Source organism: Natator depressus, chromosome 6 (assembly GCF_965152275.1).
Source record: "Natator depressus isolate rNatDep1 chromosome 6, rNatDep2.hap1, whole genome shotgun sequence".
Classification (NCBI taxonomy): Eukaryota; Metazoa; Chordata; order Testudines; family Cheloniidae; genus Natator; species Natator depressus.
In genome coordinates, this window is record NC_134239.1 from 89,811,242 (window position 1) to 89,830,314 (window position 19,073).

Consider the following 19,073-nt stretch of genomic DNA (forward strand, 5'->3'; position numbering starts at 1 on the left):
TGCTCAGTGGAAACATCTGCTGTGTAAGAAGTCAAGAGAGAAAACGAAAGATGAGGATATATAAAGAATGGAATAGAAAATAATATGCTATTAAACAAAAAACAGTGCTATGTCCTCACCTGGAATACTGTGTTCAATTCTGGTCACCCTATCTGAAACAGGATACAGCAAAAATAGAAGGGATTCAGAGATGGGTGATTGAAATGATTAAAGGCAGGGAAAGATTTCTGTATAAAGAGAGATTGAAAAGATTAAGACTTTTTAGTTTAGGGAGGAGATGTGTTAGAGGGGACATTATGGAGATATGCAGAACAATGAATGGCATAGAAAACATAAATCATGTAGACTTTATTTACACTTTCTCATGATAGAACAAGGGATCGTTCAAATACATTGGAAGGCAACCAATTTAAAACTGATAAAAGAAAATACTTATTTACACAGAACACACTTAACCTGTGGAATGCACTGCCACAACGTATTATTAAGGCCAAGAGCTTAACAGAATTCAAAATCGTATCAGATGTACTTATACACAATAAGAACAGGCACAGTTACATTAGACAGGATAACAAAAATTATATAAGGAATAGACCCTCAGACTTTGGAGCATAAGCCAACCACTGATAGACAGAGATTAGAAAGAGACTTCCCCTTTAAGCAGGTTATTTCACAGTTGTCCACTATGTGATTTCTTGCACCTTCCTCTGAATCATTGATCAGAAAGAATACTGTATTTGCTGGACTGCTGCTCTGAAGTGATCTGGCAATTTTTATGTTCCTATGCTAATGTGAGTTCTTAACTCTGAGGAATCTGCATGCTCTGCTGCTTCTCCCACCTTTGTGACCCTTTCTCCTTTCCCACATTTTTTTGCATTCTAGACAAGGTAATCTTCATTTTATGTATAAGGTTATTGAGATGATTCTGGTGAAGTAGTACTAACAATATCTGGAGCAATATCTTGCGTTTCCCTGACTCTTTTCAGTGTTAGGCCTAGTCATGGCATTGAGTCTATACTTGTTTTTTTGCTTGAGCTGCTGGTGATGGACAAGATTGTGTTCATATTTTGATGAATGTGTGCAGTGGTTTGGGCTGCAGTGCTGTCAGTAGGCTGAGACACAGCTCTAGATCTGTTTCTCTGGGTCCTGACACTTCAGTTGCTCAGTTTGCGTGGCTGAGTTTGGGATATGAATGAAAAAGCTGTTTGAGGCTCATGACACATGAAATAGAAGCAGTGTTGGGGCTTGCAGCCTGAAGAAATGGCTGAATCAATACACACCCCTTCACCATGAGGGGTTTTTCCTAGTTTTTGGTAACTTGGTTAATAAACTAGGGATCTCACTGGATCCTCTGCTGCTTCTGGAGAGCCAAGCCAAGAAGCAGTAGTCAAAACAGCTTTTTTTCCATCCATGGCTATGGCCTTCCCTGTTGGAGAGGGCCTTGCAACAGTAATCCAGGCTTTTTTACCTACTGACTCAGTTACAACGGTGTTCTTTACAGTCTGTTACTTCTGAAGTCCACTCATAAAAAGTATCTAGCACACAAGGTGGCTGCTTGTTTTCATGCTTGGCAGAGCTTTCTGCAGGGAGCATGTTATAATTGTGTTTTGCTGGTGTGCACAGGGACAGGTGGGACATAGATGTGTATATGCCTCTTTCTGTGGATACTGTACAGCTTTTTCTCTGAAATATGCTGTAAGGTAAAAAGTGGGTCTCTCCTGAAGCACTGGATCTGTGTGAGGTCTCATATCACAGGGGTGGGGGGGTCTGCTGCTGCTATCAACCACGCTGTAGCACTTTGTGGTTATTAATGTTAGTGAACAGAAGAATGTGTTGAATTGGCCCAGCTTTGCAGGGAGGAGTAGGAGGGGAAACCTGAAGGGAGCACTGCACCTCTCCATGAAGGAGAGTGTGAGGTTTCAGGACCCAGCTATCGTTAGGAACAGCTCCAGCTTTTCCAGCCAGGGAGTTTAATTAAAGGGATAACAGCAGACCACCCAGGCAAGAGCTAGAATGAGCTGTCTCCTTCTCCACTATACAGCCAGCCAGTGCCCAAGGTCCAGCAGCCAGGCCTCCTGCAAACGTGTTGACAGATCCCCAGGAGAATGGCATTTTTCTTGCTCTACATTCCTCATTTGGACAAAAAGTGGATTTTAGCAGAAATCAGACACGTTTGCTAAGCCTTTGCTGGTGGGGGGGGAAGGGCTTTGGGGTGGCTAGCATGCAGTGCCTCAGGGTGACCTTGTTGGAATAGTCTGCCACAGGAACCCCAGAATAAGGACCTTCCACTAGGTATCAGTGATCAAACCCAATACTATGCAGTTTCTTTCCACGCTGCCTGTCTCTTACTGTGCAGCTTGGAGTCCCCTCGTCTTTAGCAAACTAAGGCTATGTCTACACTAGCACTTTTGTCGCTATAACTTATGTCGCTCAGGGTTGTGAAAAAACACTCCTCTGAATGACGTAAGTTACAGTGACAGAAGCGCACATGTGGACACTGCTATGTTGGCAGGAGATGCTCTCCCGCTGACATAGCTACCACCACTCATTGAGGGTGGTTTAATTATGTCGACGGGAGAGCTCTCTCCCGTAGGCAAAGAGCAGCTACATGGGAGGTCGTACAGCAGTACAGCTGCATCAATACGGCTGTGCTGTTGTAAGAGCACTAGTGTAGACGAGGCCTAAACATACCACAAAGCATAGCGCATGTGTGAATACACAGCTCAAATCCTATCCTGGACCTGAAAACTGTACATTCGGGCAGCTAAGTAGGGATTAGACTAAGACCACAAAACTCAGGACATGAATAAAAATCCATGTACCGCAGGGTTATTATCAGTGTTTAGTCCCTTGCTGTGGCTCAGCCTATCTCTTGGACATCTCAAGCTGCTTTGTTTCCCTTCTGTAACTCTTTGGTTTGCTGTATGTGGCTTTCTCCCTCTGTATCATTGTAGGGCCCACTATTCCTCACCCCTTAGCTGTTCTTCACACGCTACTTGTTCTCAGGGATGGGTATTACTTCTGACAGTGCTGACTTGTGCAGATCAGTAATAACATGAAGGGTCTCAGCAGAGGCTGTCGGAGCAGAAAATGTCAGTGTGGTTTCTGCAGCCCAGGAATTGTGCCCCTCCTGCTGCTCTGAGGCTCCAGAGGGAATGGAAGCAGAGGCTTTTGTTACAGTGAAGTGGCCCCTGTAATCTGCAGAGTTGCCAGGCTGCCAAATGGGGCAGGCTGTATAGCTAGGAACTCATGTCTGAGAAAGATTGTGCCCTGATCATCAATCATTTGACACATCCATGCCCCATCGAAATCACTCCCAGTGGGAAGTTTTGCGGTAGAGTGCTTAAATGAGAGCCTAACGCTTTGAAAAGAAGCAAGAGGCGAATTTAGCCATCCGTGGCAGCAGCACTAACTTTTTTCTTTTTTTATTGTTAAATGGATGCATACGCTGGAGACACTACAAAGAAATCTCTGAGTTGTCAGGTTTCCCAGGAATGTCTCTGGCAGGTCTTTGTCTGGAACGTTTTCTGGAGACTGAAACACTTGTGCTCTGTATGCATATGTATATCCTGTAAGCTGGTAAACTCGGCAAGCAGGAAGGAATGTCACAGGCCTTTGGCCAGATCAGCCTTGGTGCGCACACAGATTTCACACCTCCTATCCTGTTAGCCCCAGTTCTCATTTCTTCTGGCTGGTCTTCTCAGCAAATGCAAATCTGTGCATGAAATGAAACGGTCTTGGAGTGGATTTGTACTGATTGGGTGTGGCCAGAAAGCTGACCTGGGTCATGAGAAGGTGACCCTGGAGTAGTGAGTGTGTACTGTGTGGTTTCTCCGAAGGGCCTTTAATGGGTGTATTTTGTCCCACTATTCAAACAGTGAATTGTGGGTTTAGTAAGAGGTTGGTGGTTTGGGGTTTCCTTTCGCTGTCCAGAAAAGAGACAAGTTAAGATCCAGCAATGTTTCCCACATTGGGATGGCCTGTTACATTCTGGCAGCTCAAAACACGGAGGAAAGCAAGGCAGACGGGCCGGCTCCAGTGCTCCCAGTTCCTCCAGCACTATTGTTGGACCCACTCAGCCAGGTTTGGCCTAGACCAGAGATGCATGTGCCATCTCTGTAAAATGCAACACACCGGTCTGGAGTGTGGAATGAATTATTAATCATAATTAATATTTGTATTACAGTAGCTCTCAGAGGCTCCAGCAAGAACAGGGCTCCATTGTGCTAGCTGACATACAGAAACAGTCACTGCCCCAAATGGCTTACAGTTCATGAAAAGTAACTCATGAAGAATGGAGGAAGAGAGACACCATCAAAAAGTCCTTTTTTTTTTTTTTTTTTTTTTAATGAGTAAAATTAGGTGCCTCCTCTCCCCCCTCAGATAAAATTGACTGATCTCATAGGCAAGACTACAGAGGACGGTCTTGGAGAGTTTTGAAGGAGGCAGTTTAGTTGCCATACAGGTCGGTTCACAGAGGGCATGCCATATGTAAGGGGCAGCGTGGAAGAAAGCACAGAGCCATTTGTTTGAGAAGCAGACAAATGTGTGGATGATGCATTGTTGGTGACAGTAACCAACAAGAATGGATAAGCAGAGAGCAGCAAAATTATGGGAAAATATGTTCCAAACAAAACTTGGGAACTTAGTTCATAAAACTTATCTTAGCAGATGCTGAGGCATCCTCCCCTCACTACAACTCTGCTGCTGCCTCTTGATCTGAAATTACAGCTGCTAGCTATTCCAGCTCTGCCTATCTGTGCTGGGGAAGGAGGTGTCCATGAGAAGATGTGGGAATGTGCACTCCACAAAGAGAAGTCTGAGTCATTCCATCAACTCCAGTGGTGCACAACAGCTACCCAATGTTCTGTCCTGTAGAACCCCAGAGGGAATTGAATGGGGCTTGCCTATTTGTCCTTACTCACTATCCACTAGCAAGTCCTGTGGCCTTTCAAATAGCACATCCCTATGGTAACGTCTTAGCTTTCTTGGTATGACTAGAAGAAGCCCTGGTGAGGTGATGTAAAATTTTACAGCCTCTGATTTTGCTAGTGGAACGATCCTCTGTCCGAGCCCAGATATGGTGCTGTAATCTTATTCCTTATGAGGCACCAGAGAGTAAAGGGACTGATCCTGGACACGAGGAAGAGGAACTTCGGGCTGTGCCTGCCCTACAGCAATCTGCCTAATCTGTCTGAAAGGGGAAAGTTATCTCACTAGTGTGCTCTTAAAGGGGATGGGGTTGTAGGATGCATAGTGCTGCCAAAGAATTCTGTGGCATTGGGGTGCCACGCTCCAAGGCAGCAGGACTTTTCATTCCCTCCTTGGAGTTGAGGAGCGTCCTTGGAGGAGGCACTGGAGCAGGCCATGTTGTGGAGCGATGAGAGGCTGTACTCTTTAGAACACCTTTTCTTCCTGACCTAATTTAAAATGATCCACACTGAAAGCTGGGGCAGGTGCACAAAGAGATATATAGTGAGTACAAGTGGTTCCTTGAGCAAGTGGAATGGTCTGCTGGGGTCCTCGGGACTCCCTAGACAGTACCAATGGAGACCTGCACTGATGTAGAAACCAGCAGTAGGACCAGGCTAATGCAGCACTTGGGTTTAAGTGTCCAGCCTGATAAGGTCCATGTGTGAATTCAGCTCAGTATAGAAATCAGGTAAACGTTTTGCTTTAGTTCCAAAGTAATCACCAGTTCCCTATTTGGGCTCCACTAGTTCTGCTGTTCTATTTGCTCCATTTTCTATCCCTGAAGCAGCAGATTTTTCTGTATGTAGTTTCTGCTGCAGCCTTTGGGCTGGGTACTACAAACTGTACAAACTCATCTGTTGCTAAACACTTCCCTGTGTCTGAAACAGAGTAGGCAGTTTATCAGGTAACCAGTAATGACAGTCACCACTAGGAGAATCAAGGTCAAGCTGTATGGCACAGACACTGTGGTGAGGGGGTACCCAGGAATCTGCCATGCCAAGACTCTGGCAGGCTAATTTTAGCAACTGAAACTTACCAGAGGCATGGAGCAGTAAAAACAAGCTGTTGCACCCAAGCGGGTGGCCTGGCTGCAAGTAAGCTTTATGGTCTCTCTAGTTCTGTCTGAATCTGTTGCCTATATTTAATCCTGCTGGAATTTAAACACCTGTCTAGCTGGAATGTGTGAAATATCCTTACCCTTCACACGCCGCTTTTTTGCTCACCTGTTTTGCCTGGAAAGACAGCTTTAAAATATACAATATTGGGGTATCGGAGAAAAATGCACTAAGGTATCAGATGCGGGATGGAGAGGTGATACATGTCACTAAATGGACCTTGATATTGGTGTGTTGAGGGATGGGTTGGATCAAGTCTCCTCTGCATAGGCCTTCTTTAACAGAGTTGTCATCACTACTACTGACTGGCTAAGAATTGTACACATCCTACAGTGTTTGCCTCATCCACCTGTTACCTGTTTTTATAGACTGTAAACTGTTTACGGGCAGTTGCTGTCATTTATTAGATGTTTGTACAGCACCTAGTAAAATGAGGCCCAATCTGGTGTGATCTTTAGCTGCTACCATAATATAAATGCTTCATATTTATACAGAGCTACAGAAGGGCTCAGTGTTTGTTCTCTCAGAAGAAAGTTTCAAAATAACACTTTGTTGTTGTTGGTATAAGCAGGGCTGGTAGCGCCAACTAAGTTGCATAAGACTTCCCATAGAAAGACCATGTTTTCAGTTGCTTATAACTTTGCCAAACTTTAACCATTTGGGCTGAAATTTTCCATGGCAGGCATCTGCCTCAGGCTGAATTTTTGGAGGAAATTTTCAGCGAAAATGCTTGTTTTCAGAGAAATGAGGCTAGGAGAAATATGTTGGTTTGTGTATGTTTAAAAAATTCTGGCAGTTTTTTTTTGAGATGCTCTAGTTGCCCCATGGTTTGGAGCAGGGACTTGAAATTTGGCAGGTGGGTGGCTGGCCTTTGCATCATCCCTATGAAAATCTGTCCAAATTTGGCCAAATTATAAGCCTTTGAAAAACTGCAGTTTGAATATATTCATTAGAGATTTTGTAGATTCTAGCAGCTATATTCCCTGAAGATTCCATCCATACTGAAAATGCTTCATCTTTGGGCTTAACAGGAGTTTCTCTGTAACTGCAGCTCTGGGCTGCTGTTGGTCAGGCCTGGGCTGGGCACTGTAATGGAAAGTGGGGAGCTTGTCTCTCCTGTGTTCCATGACCACTTGCTAGGCCCAGGCATCATGGAGGAGAAAGCTGCTTGACTCAAATGCAGAAAAATGAGAGCTGAAGTTGGGGGTGGGGAGTAAATAAATACAAGGAGGCTGGATGCTCAAAGTGGGACCAGAAGATGGGATGATCGGGAGAGTAGGATTGATTGGGCAAGGAGACTGGATCTGGGAACCAGTGGGGCAGTGGGAGGGAGGGGAAACAGATTTGATGAGGAGCTAGGATGCAGGGAGAGAACTGGGACTGAATGAGCAAAAAAGGGTGGGACAAGGAGACTGGAGAGGTGATCTCCTGGAGGAGACAAGTGACTGGAGACAAGAAGTGGAGAAAAAGAGACCAATTGAATGAGGAGCTGGGGGTGAGGGGAGCTGGGACTGGCTGAGCAAGGAGAGGTGGGGTTGAGAGTCTGGAGCAGAGACTGGGACTCTGAAAGGATGAGACTAGATATTCTTGTGTAAAGAGGCTGGGACTGGAATGACAAGCCTGAATAATGGAGACTGGGACTGGCTAACGCAGGGGTCTCAAAGTCCCAGCCTGCAGGCCATCTGCGGTCCAAGAACCTCCCCACTGCGGCCCGTGGAGGAGAGACCCATACAGACACTCTCTGCCAGCAATGTCTGCTGCAGGCTCCACCCCTCACAGCTCCCATTGGCTGAGGGAGAGTGACAGAGGTACCATCACTAGTCGCCGGACAGAGTCAGCCATGGAGGCAGGATCATTAGTTGCCAAGTGGAGTCCACCATGGAGGCAGTGTCACTTTCTTCCACAATGAATATAAACAAGTCAAAATCCCATACACAACTATCTGATGCACACCTTGCTGCAATCCTGAATGTTTCAACTGCTCAGTCACTGAGGCCAAACAAACATCAACAAACTGACAGAACTGAAGCATTGCCAGGTGTCTGGCAAATACTAAAAACTCTCTGGCAGGCGAAGAATTGTATAAAGTTGTATGACAGTTTTTTATTATTTCTAAGAAAGACAAAATAAAAAATACAATATAAACGTTTTCTTTTCTGAACGCCATCTTCAGTGACATTATTGACCTGCTGGGAGGCTTTGAGGACTGGCACTGGCCCTAAGATAAATTGCGTTTGAGACCCCTGGGCTAAAGTAAGGAGCTGGGGTGGGGAAGAGACAGGACTGGGAGGGAATGGGACAGAAGGGGTCAACTAGGGGTTTTGGGCAGAAGTGTCTTTGCCCACTAGTGCCCCATCCCCCTCTAGTGCTGGTCCACATAGAGGATGACATCCTACTACTGCTCTCAGTTACTCCACTATCTCATGTGACAGAGATCTGGGCAGTGAATGTAAAGGTTCCAGTTCTCTGCTGATGATTCATGTGAATGTTAATATGATGCCATATGATGGAATTTGTGGGGGAAGAGAGGCTGTCAATTTGTTTTTTAAAAACCTAGGAAATTACACACACAAAAACTACATTAAAATAACACAGTTGGAGTTGCAATGTCAAGCACTCAAAAGTTAGCAAATGCTAGAAGGAAGGTTGCCTATGCAGCCTTAATTTGACCCACTTGTGTGTATGCATTATGATGGTCTTTAATTACACGATCACATGCTGTTTTTTCCAGAGGACCCATCTCATTCAGTGCACAGAACAGATGGTGCTTACTTAATGAGCTGCTATTCAATATTTTGTCTTCTCCTCATTGTTCAATGTATGGCCCCAGGCCTTATTTACTGTACATTGTTCAAACCCTGCTCTGAAGACAGAATTATTACTTTCCTCAAAATGGGCTTTTGTCAGTGCTCTCATCATAGTATCTGAGTTCTTGACAAACAATTAATTTATGTTCATAATCACTATGAAGTGAGGTGAGGTGGTGGTGGTATTATCCCCATTTTACAGATGGCAGACTGCGGCACAGAGAGAGTAAGGTCAAAAATATCCACTAATTTTGAATGTCCAATTTGAGACACCTAGGATCCCATTTTTCAGAATACTTAGCATTGTATAGCACTTTATATGTTCAGAGCACAGATCCCATTGACTTCAGTTGCAGCTGGGAGCATTCAGGACTTCTGCAAATCAGACTCCAAGGCCTCAAGTAGGCACCCAGAAAATGAGAAACACACAATCAGTGACCACCTATGAAAAGTTTGGTTTAAGTGATTTGACTAGCATCACACAAGAACACTGTGGCAGAGGCAGCAATAGATTCCAATTCTCCAGGTCAGCATTCAGCTGCTTTAACCTAGGTGTCCTGCATACAACAGTCTCTTTCAATATAAACCCTGATGCATCCCCAGAGCAGGTCCATTCTGTGCACTGAATGAGGCAGAGGTCCTGTGGAAAAAATAGCATGTGATCATGTAATTAAAGACTGTATCATAAATTCATGTACACAAGGGGTCTGAATTAAGATTGCCTGGACAGTCTAAATTCTAGCATTCCCTAACTTATGAGTGCTTGCCTTAGCAACCTTAATAATAGTCTTTTAACATAATTTTTTGTCTGCAATTTAATACTTATTGCAGTAGTTAGGATCAGTGCCCCATTGTTGCTGGGTGCTCTTCAAATATAGTAAGATGGTGCCAGCTCAGAGTTTGCACTTTCAAGAAGATGAGTGACCCAAGAAGGGTAATGGGAGAAGGATACAGACGAACAAGTAATATTTGTTAAGTATTATGCAATTTTCTTATAAATTGATAAAGGAAATGCAACAACCCCTGCCTCACTTCAGAGCTGACATTAATTGACCAGTTACCTAATTGGTTGAACAGCTTCAAGGGGGGTGGAAAATTTTTCTCCCATTTGGGGCAGAATTTGGTGGGAATTTTATGTAAGTAAAATGGTAATGGGTCAATTATAAATATATAGAGTGATCTGGCTCAGTGACCTGGGGAAGTGGGGGGGCGAGGAGGAGCATCTGGCTTTTGTAAATGCTTGCTGCTGGTTTGAGTTTCATTGTTCTGAATTATAATCAGTGGTGCAGGGGCCCAGTGCTGCTTTCCTTTGGGAATTCTGCCCCTGCCCTTGCCCTTTTCCTCCCCTATGCTCCACTGCGTGGGTGTGTTACAATGAAGTGTTGATGCTGGAAGCCATTCAGAGTGGGGTGGCTTTGATAATGGCCCTCCCCACTGCTTCATGCAGCCAGCACAGCTTTGCTCCAGTCCAAGAGAGCCTTTCTCCAGGGAGGAGGGGAAGGTTTCTACAGGAGTCTTCCTTCCATTATCAGACTGTCTAGCCAATGGTTTGTATCTTTCTCTGAGCCACCTGCTGTTACTTTCTTGGGTCTTCGTAATGTCTGATGTATTTTTGTCTCTCTTTTTAGTTAACAAACCTGAATCTGGCAAGCGGAGCTGTAAGCAAAAGGAGCACAGCCTCCCCTCTCAGCCACCAGTCAGCACTTAACACAGGAGGGTCAACGTGGGCTGTTCAGGCAGATACTTCCACAACTGACAGCAAGCCTACCTCCTCAGCAGTCAGGTAAGTTAATCTGGCTGCCTCTGGCTTTTTGAGGGAGATGAATGCAGTGCACAGGGGCCAGGAGCTTGTTCAGTTTCCTCATTAGCTTCTTGCTCAGGAGATCTTGTTCCAGGAGTAAAGAAACACAGTTCCCAGCATCTCCCAGATCCATCAGAAACATAGCCCTTGATCCCAGGTGGTGGCAGGGCCATGGTGAAGGGAGGAGGAGGGGCTGGGCAGGTTGAATGAGTAGGAGATATCTCTCTAAGCAGTTTCCCTCCAAGCACTTATCCAGGGCACAGTTCCCTACCTGATGGCATAGAAAACTCCATCAGGACCTGAGTTTGGTTAGGCTTTTCCCTGGATGCAAAGCTTGGGGGGTTTGAAGACAAAGGAACAATCAGCAGAAAACTTCTTTCCTGGGAGTCTCCCTTTGAGTGGTTTCCTTCTGTTCTCTCCTCATTTTTTCTAATCAAAGTAGAGCATAGGAATTTGCATTAGTGGTTAATATACCCCTTGGACTCTGAACAGAGGACTGTGTGTGATTCTCAATGGGGATAACTGCCCAAGGGTGAGAGAGGGGGGATGTGCCTGAAGGATTCTGAATGGGGCTTTGACTGGTGTTATTGAGGCTAGGAGCTAAGTGGGGCTGCCGTTTTGTACAAGACTGAATACAAGACTAGGATCTAGGTACTCCTGAGTTCTATTCCTTGTTCAGTCCCAACTACCTGTGGGAAGGTTGCTTCTCTTTCTCCCTTTCTGCCTCAGTTTTTGCCTTGTAAAATAGGGATAATGAGCCTAACCCTCTTAAGTGCTTGAGTTCTATGGATCGAAAGTGCCATGTTAAGTGAAAATAATTAGTAGTGCTTGTTAATAAAAGCAGGAAAGCTGCTGGGTGGTGGCTGATAAAACTTTAGAGGGGCACGGGGGAAGGAGTGTGCTCTGGGTGGTCCCCCCCTCAAATGGACCCTGCAACAGGAGGATTGAAATCTGTATTGGAAAGCTCAGGCTTAAGCGGCTCTTGTTTCACCAGTCAGTGCCTTTCCCCCTGCCTGTAGAAGAGGAATGTGAGAAATGAATTCTTTGCCTGTGCCTGCCCTAGCACAGTGTTTGCCTGTGGGGTTTAGGATTATTGAGAGAGGCAGCAATTCTGTTCTTGGAACCCAGCCAAGGGAGTTATTACCTAATCCAAATAAAGAACCTATCCAACAGGTGTACAGCCTCCTTTCTCTCCTGTGTAGCCTGTGAGAGCAGCAGAGTGCAGGCAACCCTGTATTGCTTCCATCTCCTCCTCCACACTGCCCATACCAATGGGATTGGGCCCCAGGTTTAACAGGGGAAAGGGCTACTCAGTAGGACTCTTCCTTCCTTTGCAGATCTCTGCTGTAGGCCTCATGATCATGGTATCACTCTAAATCAGTTTCATTGTTAGAGGCTGCACATGCATCAGCTGCAGATCTGACAGTCCATGGTTATAAAATCTTCTCCACCCCCATAATGCCCTACTCTGTGCTGGCACAAGCAGCCCCAGAACTATTGCCTGACTTCAGTTGTGTAGCTTAGTGCCTGTAAGTATTTTATATATTTTTTTATATATAAAATACTTTTTTATGTATATAAAACCCCCCAAAATAATTCATACCATAGCTCAGAGGTGGGCGAACTATGTGGCTCATGGGACCGTCCTGCCCGGCCCTTGAGCTCCTGGGCAGGGAGGTTAGCCCCTGGCCCCGCCCCTGCTGTGTCCCCTCCCCCGCAGCTTCAGCTTGCTGTGCCGCCAGTGCTCTGGCCCCGTTGTTCCTGCAGTGCAGTGGTGTGGCTGGCTCCAGCGGGGCTGCGAGCTCTTGCTGCTCTGAGCGGCATGGTAAGGGGCAGGGAGTTGGGGGGGGGGGTTGGATAAGGAGCAGAGGATCCCAGGGGGCAGTCAGGGGACAGGGAGCGGGGGCGTTTGGATGGGGCGGAGGTTCTATGGGGGACGGGGGATGGTCAGGGGACGGGGAGCAGGATGGAGGGGCTGGATAGGCATGGGAATCCCAGGGGGCCTGTCAAGGGGTGGGGGTGTGGATAGGGGTCGGGGCAGTCAAGGGACAAGGAGCAGGGAGGGTTGGATGGGTCAAGGGTTCTGAGGGGGGCAGTCAGGGGGCGGGAAGTGGGAGGGGGTGGATAGGGGGTGGGGGCCAGGCTGTTTGGGGATGCACAGCCTTCCTTACCCGGTCCTCCATACAGTTGCACAACCCCAATTTGGCCCTCGGGCCAAAAAGTTTGCTCACCCCTGCCATAGCGCCTTGCCTGTGTTAGTCTTGGTGCCTTTGATGGGACACTTAGGGTTTGGGCACTGAGAAAATTCCCTTCACAGTCCAGCACAGTAAGTGCTCACAATGCCTGCGAGTGATACATTCCTCCAAAGAGTGTTTGACCTATGGTGCCTTTATCGCCAGAGCACAAAGCAAACAAGCAAGGAGAGATGTCTCAAGAGACTCTTCGTTTGGAGGGGGTGTCTTGTCTGCATGGCTGCCTGCATCAAAGGGCCAGAATAATGGGAGCCAAAACCTTTAGATCTGTCTACAAATCAAAAGGGGAATTTTTGAGAGCTGCTGGACAATTCAGAGTGCAGAGTTCTGAGTACTGTTATCCACTTCTCTGAAGAAAGACTTGGAGTCACTGGAACTCTCTCTGAAGAAGTCTTGAAGGACTTCTCAGAATCAAAGCACAATCTTGTTGTTCACAGAAATCATAGAAATGTAGGACTGGAAGGGATCTCAAGAGGTCATCAAGTCCACACCCCTTCTATGCTGAGGCAGGACCAAGTAAACCCAGACAGGTACTGTCTAAGCTGTTCTTAAAAACCTCCATTGATGGGGATTTCACAACCTTCTTTGGAAGCCTATTTCAGTGCTTAACTATCCTTATAGTTGGAAAGTTTTTCATAATAAGAACATAAGAACTGCCATACTGGGTCAGACCAAAGGTCCATCAAGCCCAGTATCCTGTCCTCTGACAGTGGCCAATGGCAGGTGCCCCAAAGGGAATGAACAGAGAGGTTATCATCAAGTGATTCATGCCCTGTCACCCAATCCCAGCTTATGGCAAACGGGGGCTAGGGACACCATTCCTGTACATCCTGGCTAATAGCCATTGATGGACCTATCTTCCATGAATCTATCTAGCTCCCTTTTGAACCCCGTTATAGTATTGGCCTTCACAACACCCTCTGGCAAGGAATTACAGAGGTTAACGGTGCGTTGCATGAAAAAATACTTTCTTGTGTTTGTTTTAAACCTGCTACCTATTAATTCCATTTGGTGGCTGCTTGTTCTTGTATTATGAGAAGGAGTAAATAACACTTCCTTATCTACTTTCTCTATACCACTCATGATTTTATAGACCTCTATCATATCCCCCCTTAGTCACCTCTTTTCCAAGCTGAAAAGTCCCCGTCTTATTAATCTCTCCTCATACGGAAGCCATTCTATACCCCTAATCATTTTTGTTGCCCTTTTCTGAATCTTTTCCCAATTCCAATATATCTTTTTTTTAAGATGGGGCGACCACATCTGCACGCAGTAATCAAGGTGTTGGCGTACCATGGTTTAGAGGCAGTATGATGTTTTCTGTCTTATTATCTCTCCCTTTCTTGATGATTCCCAACGTTCTGTTTGCTTTTTTGACTGCCACTGCCCATTGACAGGTTTCAGAGTAGCAGCCATGTTAGTCTGTATTCGCAAAAAGAAAAGGAGTACTTGTGGCACCTTAGAGACTAACAAATTCTAAGGTGCCACAAATACTCCTTTTCTTACTGCCCATTGAGTGGATGATTTCTGAGAACTATCCACAGTGACGCCAAGATCTTTCTTGAGTGGAAACAGCTAATTTAGACCCCCTTGTTGTATTTGTATAGTTAGGATTATGTTTTCCAATGTGCATTACTTTGCATTTATCAACATTAAATTTCATCTGCCATGTTGTTGCTCAGTCAGTCACCCAGTTTTGTGAGATCCTTTTGTAGTTCTTCGCAGTCTGCCAGGGACTTAAGTATCTAGAGTAGTTTTGTATCATCTGCAAATTTTGCCACCTCACTGTTTACCCCTTTTTCCAGATCATTTATGACTATGTTAAATAGGACTGGTCCCAGTACAGATCCCTGGGGGACACCACTATTTACCTCTCTCCATTCTGAAAACTGACCATTTATTCCTACCCTTTGCTTTCTATCTTTTAACCAGTTACCAATCCATGAGAGAACCTTCCCTCTTATCCCATGACTGCTTATTTTGCTTAAGAGCCTTGTCAAAGGCTTTCTGAAAACCTAAATACACCATATCCACTGGATCTCCTTTGTCTGCATGCTTGTTGACCCCCTCAAAGAATTCTAGTAGATTGGTGAGGCATGATTTCCCTTTACAAAAACCATGTTGACTATTTCCCAACAAATTATGTTCATCTATGTGTCTGACAATTTTGTTCTTTACAATAGTTTCAACCAATTTGCCCAATACTGAAGTGAGGCTTACTGGTCTGTAGTTGCCAGGGTCATCTCTGGAGGCCTTTTAAAAAATTGGTGTCAAATTAGCTGTCCTCCAGTCATTTGGTACAGAAGCTTATTGAAATGATAGGTTATAGATGACAGTTAGTCCTGCAATTTCACATTTGAGTTCCTTCAGAACTCTTGGGTGAATACCATCAGGTCCTGGAGACCTATTACTGTTTAGTTTATCAATTTGTTCCAAAACCTCCTCTAATGACACCTCAATTTGGGACAGTTCCTCAGATCTGTCACCCAAAAAGAATGGCTCAGGTTTGGGAATCTCCCTCACATCCTCAACAGTGAAGACCGATGCAAAGAATTCATTTAGTTTCTCTGCAATGGCCTTATCGTCTTTGAGTGCTCCTTTAGCATCTTGATCATCCAGTGGTCCCACTGGTTGTTTAGCAGGCTTTTTGCCTCTGATGTATTTAAATTTTTTTTCTATTACTTTTGGAGTCTTTGGCTAGCTGTTCTTCAAATTCTTTTTTGGTCTTTCTAATTATATTTTTATACTTCATTTGCCAGAGTTTATGCTCTTTTCTATTTTCCTCATGGGATTTATCTTCCACTTTTAAAGGATGCCTTTTTGCCTCTCACTGCTTCTTTTACTTTGTTGTTTAACAACGGTGGCTCTTTTTTGGTTCTCTTACTATGTTTTTTAAATTGGAGTATACATTTAAGTTGTGGCTCTATTATGGTGTCTTTAAAAAGTTTCCACGCAGCTTGCAGGGATTTTACTTTTGGTACTGTACCTTTTTAATTTCTGTTTCACTAACCTCCTCATTTTTGTGTAGTTCCCCTTTCTGAAATTAAATGCTACAGTGTTGGGCTGCTGTGTAATTTTCCCCACCACAAGGATGTTAAATTTAATTATATTATGATCACTATTACCAAGCGGTCCAGCTATATTCACCTCTTGGACCTGATCCTGTGCTCCACTTAGGACTAAATCAAGAATTGCCTCTCTTGTGGGTTCCAGGACTAGCTGCTCCAAGAAGCAATCATTTAAGGTATCAAGAAACTTCATCTCCGCATCCTTTCCTGAGGTGATATGTACCTAGTCAATATGGGGATAGTTGAAATCCCCCATCATTATTATTGAGTTTTTTATTTTAATAGCCTCTCTCATCTCCCTGAGCAGTTCAGAGTCACTAACACCATCCTGGTCAGGTGGTCTGTAATATAGCCCTACTATTATATTCTTATTTTTCAAGCATGGAATTACTATCCACAGAGATTCTATAGTACAATTTAGTTCATTTAAGATTTTTACTCCATTTGATTCCACGCTTTCTTTCACATATAGTGCCACTCCCCCACCAGCACGACCTGTTCTGTCCTTCCGATATATTTTGTACCCTCGTATTCCTGTGTCCCATTGATTATCCTCATTCCACAAGGTTTCTGTGATGCCTATTATATCAATATCCTCATTTAATACTAGGCACTCTAGTTCACCCATCTTATTATTTAGACTTCTAGCATCGGTGTATATAAGTATTCTAAAAACGTGTCATTTTTTGGCTGTCCCCTATTGCATGATGTAATTGGGCCTTTTTTTTGTTTGACTGTTTCTTATCAGATCCTCCCTGTATTTTATCATTTTCCATCCTCCTCTTCTTATTAGGACATAGTCGAATCTCCATTTATAGATTGTCTCCTAAGGGATGTCCGAACCACAAGCTCCTCCGCACCTGTCGGCTTTCCCCCAGCCCTTAGTTTAAAAACTGTTCAACGACCTTTTTAATTTTAAGCACCAGCAATCTGGTTCCGTTTTGGTTTAGGTGGAGCCCATTCTTCCAGTATACTTAAAATTAAAAAGGTCGTTGAACAGTTTTTAAACTAAGGGCTGGGGGCAAGCTGACAGGTGCGGAGGAGCACATGGTTCACTAGGCAAGCTAAGCACAGAGGGGATCAGCTCAGAATCAGTGAAGGATTATAAAAACAAGGATGGTCTTCAACTGGATCCTGAGAAGAATTAAAATATGGTGAAACTGGGGGCTCTAGTGGTGATGGGAGGAAAGGCAGGTAATGGTGCTGTATTGCTGTGTACCGGTGACGAGGTGGTAGCATTCTACACAGGCTGGTGTAATGAGCTGAGACTTGGGGAATCCAAAGTATTAAGGCAAGATATGATGACAACCTGGATGGGGATTGAAGCAGGGTTGGGGTCAAGTTGGCTTGGGCAGCATGGCAGAGGCAGGGCGGAGGCGGCAACAGGGAGCCATGGGGTAGAGTTTGCTATAGGTAAGCTTCCAGTTATGAGAAAGGGGAGAGTTCTGGGTATCTTGGGAGCCAAGGGCAGAGATTTGGGGTGGGGGCAGGGGCTGTTTTTTGTCATCGAGACCTGCTCTTTCCTGTATCCCTGTGTCTCAAGGATGAATGTGGAGTTGCTGTCTTTGAGCTGCTTGCTTTTGGTGCCCCACAGTCCTGTGTGAGGAGCGGACAGCTTCCCCACATGACCAGGGCCTAACTATTTTCGCACAAGCTGGATGCAGGCTAACTTGAAGGCTGAGGAGCCTGAACTGCACTGATCCTTCCCAGAGGAAATGTAGGGCAAGAGCAGTAGCTACTGAATGCTACACAATAGTCCCTCAGTTCAGCCTTAGCAAACTCTGCACTGACCTTTGCACCTCCCTGGTGAGGCAGCACAGAAATGCCAGAACAGGAGCAGCAAGGCCCACTGACTCCAACACTGCATCATCTTAGCCGTCCGTCTGTCAGGTTCCCCTGACCCTGTCTGTGCCTTTCCCCTTCCTAAACTCCTCCCACCACCTCTCTGTGGGCCAGGGTAACAATGAGCTCTGTCTCTTTGCATTGCACAGCACATTCTGTCTGCTTCGCACTGCAGTCCTCACACAATTCCCTTTCTTTACACCCTAATCTCTCCACCTCCGCCTACATATGCTTCCCTCTTGTGCCTGCCAGCAGCAGGCTGTGCTACCCTAGGGTGGGGAAGGAAGAGTCTTTAGCACAAGGTAAATCTGGCCCAGGTTATCCTGGCGCTGCTGTCTGATTACCATCTATGAAGTCATTGGGAGTGGCCCCAGCTTGGTGTCCTCTGTGGATGCCTTTGTCCTGCTGTCTGCAGTGGCCAGCACTGTGTTAGGAAAAGTATCTCATAGAAGAGTCCCTGTCAGACAGAGAAAAGTCTTTTATATTAGGACAGGCACATTGTGGATCATAGGATCATAGGAATGTAGGGATAGAAGGGACCTCAAGAGGTCATCTAGTCCACCACTTGCATCAAGGCAGCCCTTGAGCTCTGATCCCACTAGAGGCCTCTTTCTTGGAGACTTGGATCAATTAACTTTATTGACTGGGGGAGACTAGAAGTGGACTGTAGTTACTGTTTGTTACTGGGCTCCTGTTAGTTTCCCCTTGGCAGTACCCTAGCATCTCAGCCCTGGGCTTTGGCATCAGAAGAGCAGTGTGTGTCTGAGAAACCTAGGTTTTTGAACTGAACTTTCACCTTCAGGAAAGTTCTAGGATACTAGGTTGGGGGGATACTGCCTGGGCATCTGTTAACTAGAGGCAGGATGAGCTTAAGTTGGTATGTGCAGCAACTCCATCCCTACACCATTTATGCATACATCTGCCTCCCCTACCACCACAGGCAGCCACTCACCCATATCTTGTCCTGCCCCCATGCACACTGATGACAACCTAACTCTGGGAGCAAACTAGGTCAGTCAAGTTTGGAGATGTATGACCAGCCTTGATGATTAGTATATTGGATAAATCACACTAGAGAAGCCTGTGATGGTAGGTCCTGTTATTCGCCAGCCTATTCTGAGCCTCAGCACCATGGGTTGCCACCATCTTGAAGGAACCCTGCTTCGCACAGCCTAGGTCTTGGCTCTGCCTGTCTGGAGCCTCTGGGAGAGGAA

The 19,073-nt window shown here is 45.4% G+C and overlaps 1 protein-coding gene across 7 annotated transcripts in view; it reads left to right on the forward strand.

Moving 5' to 3' along the window:
• Window positions 1-19,073, forward strand: part of TTLL5 (tubulin tyrosine ligase like 5) — a 213,984-nt gene that overhangs the window by 104,089 nt on the left and 90,822 nt on the right. For all 7 annotated transcript variants that reach the window (XR_012639975.1, XM_074955972.1, XM_074955974.1 and 4 more), the window contains one exon: window positions 10,525-10,679. Coding sequence is in view for 6 of the 7 variants with exons in the window: in XM_074955972.1 (XP_074812073.1) it covers window positions 10,525-10,679 (155 nt within the window). In the remaining variant the exon portion in view is untranslated. The remainder of the gene's footprint in view (window positions 1-10,524; window positions 10,680-19,073) is intronic.